This window comes from Sinocyclocheilus grahami, unplaced genomic scaffold (genome assembly GCF_001515645.1).
Source record: "Sinocyclocheilus grahami isolate Dianchi unplaced genomic scaffold, SAMN03320097.WGS_v1.1 scaffold3375.1, whole genome shotgun sequence".
Classification (NCBI taxonomy): Eukaryota; Metazoa; Chordata; class Actinopteri; order Cypriniformes; family Cyprinidae; genus Sinocyclocheilus; species Sinocyclocheilus grahami.
Window position 1 is genome coordinate 3,384 of NW_015508508.1, and position 1,837 is coordinate 5,220.

Consider the following 1,837-nt stretch of genomic DNA (forward strand, 5'->3'; position numbering starts at 1 on the left):
GCTTGTTGTCTGCATTGTAACTGACATTTTTGACAAATTATCATTATCAAATCAACATTTGTATAGTCTCCCATTGATGTCTATGGGTGGTTTTTGGGGTGTGTGTGTGTGTGTGTGTGTGTGTGTGCGAGCGTAATCGTTCTGCAGTGAATGTGTGGAAGGGCTGCCACTTCATTTTCATGTATTTTGTGGTCAGAATTGTGGTGGATTTATTGATTTTATTGATTTTATTTGATAAATTAAGAAGAAAAAGTATGGATTTGATCATTTCCTCATTCATTTCAATGTGGGGTCTCCAGAGAGTGACTGTTTATTTCACACTAACACACAACCAGATATCAATCCAGTTTAATTCTCTATTTTTAGAGCTACCAAGTGTTGACAACCGTACAAAGTCTCATACCATTTAGATATAGGGAAAACAAATTGTTTTTATTTCAGCAACCATAATTTGGGGTCTCAAAAGACCTTGAACAGCGCTTAAGGGTTAAACAAAGTGATTTTAATAATTTTGATTCTTGTCTGTGAATGTTACTGACCTCAACCTCTCCAGTTTACAGTGTGAATCCTTCAGTACGTCACATAAGTGATTCACTCCTGTGTTTTTTATTTGATTCCCGCTCAGGTCCAGTTCTCTCAGGTGTGATGGGTTTGATTTCAGAGCTGAAGTCACAGCAGAACAACACTCATCTGTCATTTCACAGTATTCTAATCTACATTTGGGAGAAATATGAACAAAAAACAAACTTTTCATTTTGTTTTAGTCAAATACCAAAACACTTGTTTCTTTCATTTTGGTAAATGTTTTTTACCTCAATCTCTCCAGTTTACAGCGTGACTCCTTCAGTACGTCACATAAGTGATTCACTCCTGTGTTTTTTATTTGATTCCCGCTCAGGTTCAGTTCTCTCAGGTGTGATGGGTTTGATGTCAGAGCTGAAGTCAGGATGAGACACTGTTTCTCTGTAATACTGCAATCACACAGACTGAAGACAGAAAGAGAAAACACAATGAATCAGACACGTTATGTTCATGTGTGAATAAATACATCAAAAGTATGAAGTACTATTAAGCATAAAAAACCCTTATACAACATTGATAGCTACAGTACACTGACAGAAAAGACAAAAAAAAAACATATTTTCAAAAAACATTTTGTAACATATATCATCCAATTTTTATATTAGTGCTACCAGTATTACAACATCAATATTGTAACTTATTTGTAACATTTGAACTTTTAATTTAGTGCAATATTTTGTCATTGCAACATGTCAGTGTAATTTTCACTAACATCTGCGATTGGATTCAAGTTAAGTTAACAACTTTATTAATCCCACAAGGGGCAATTAAAGACACTTAAATAAACAAAACAACGGGCCATTAGACGCACAACCCTGCCGGCTGCCACATGAACAGCGCCGGATGTCATTATATGTAAACCTAAGTTCACTGTTATCCCACCGTCACTATTGACTATCAACATGTTTCCTCATTCTATGACCACACTCAACAAAACTGAATATATGTGAATTCATATATTAATACTACACACCTTAAAGATAATGTGGACCAAAAATTTTTGTCATATCTTTATGTTAACATACTTTACTAGTCTTTTGTTTTGGAGCTTTGATGCAGTCATCATCTTCTCAAAACGCAAACAGGAAGTAAACTGATCTGGTCATGTGACAATTTGCACTAATTATGAGAAACGTCTAGGTTACTTGTGTAACCCTCGTTCCCTGAAGGATGGAACGGAGACGTTACGTCAGTCGTGACTGATGAATTGGGATCTCGCCCGAGAGCCCAATCACCTTCGAGTGTTAACTAAACA

General features: G+C 35.9%; 1 protein-coding gene across 1 annotated transcript in view; it reads right to left on the reverse strand.

Annotated features, from left to right (window-relative positions):
- Window positions 1–539: 539 nt before the first annotated feature.
- LOC107576230 (ribonuclease inhibitor-like) overlaps window positions 540–1,837 on the reverse strand; it is a gene marked incomplete at its 3' end in the record, with an annotated part of 7,877 nt that continues 6,579 nt past the window's right edge. The window contains exons 5-6 of the mRNA XM_016262451.1: window positions 813–986; window positions 540–713 (exon numbers count right to left, since the gene is read on the reverse strand). Of these exons, the coding sequence (XP_016117937.1) occupies window positions 540–713; window positions 813–986 (348 nt within the window). The remainder of the gene's footprint in view (window positions 714–812; window positions 987–1,837) is intronic.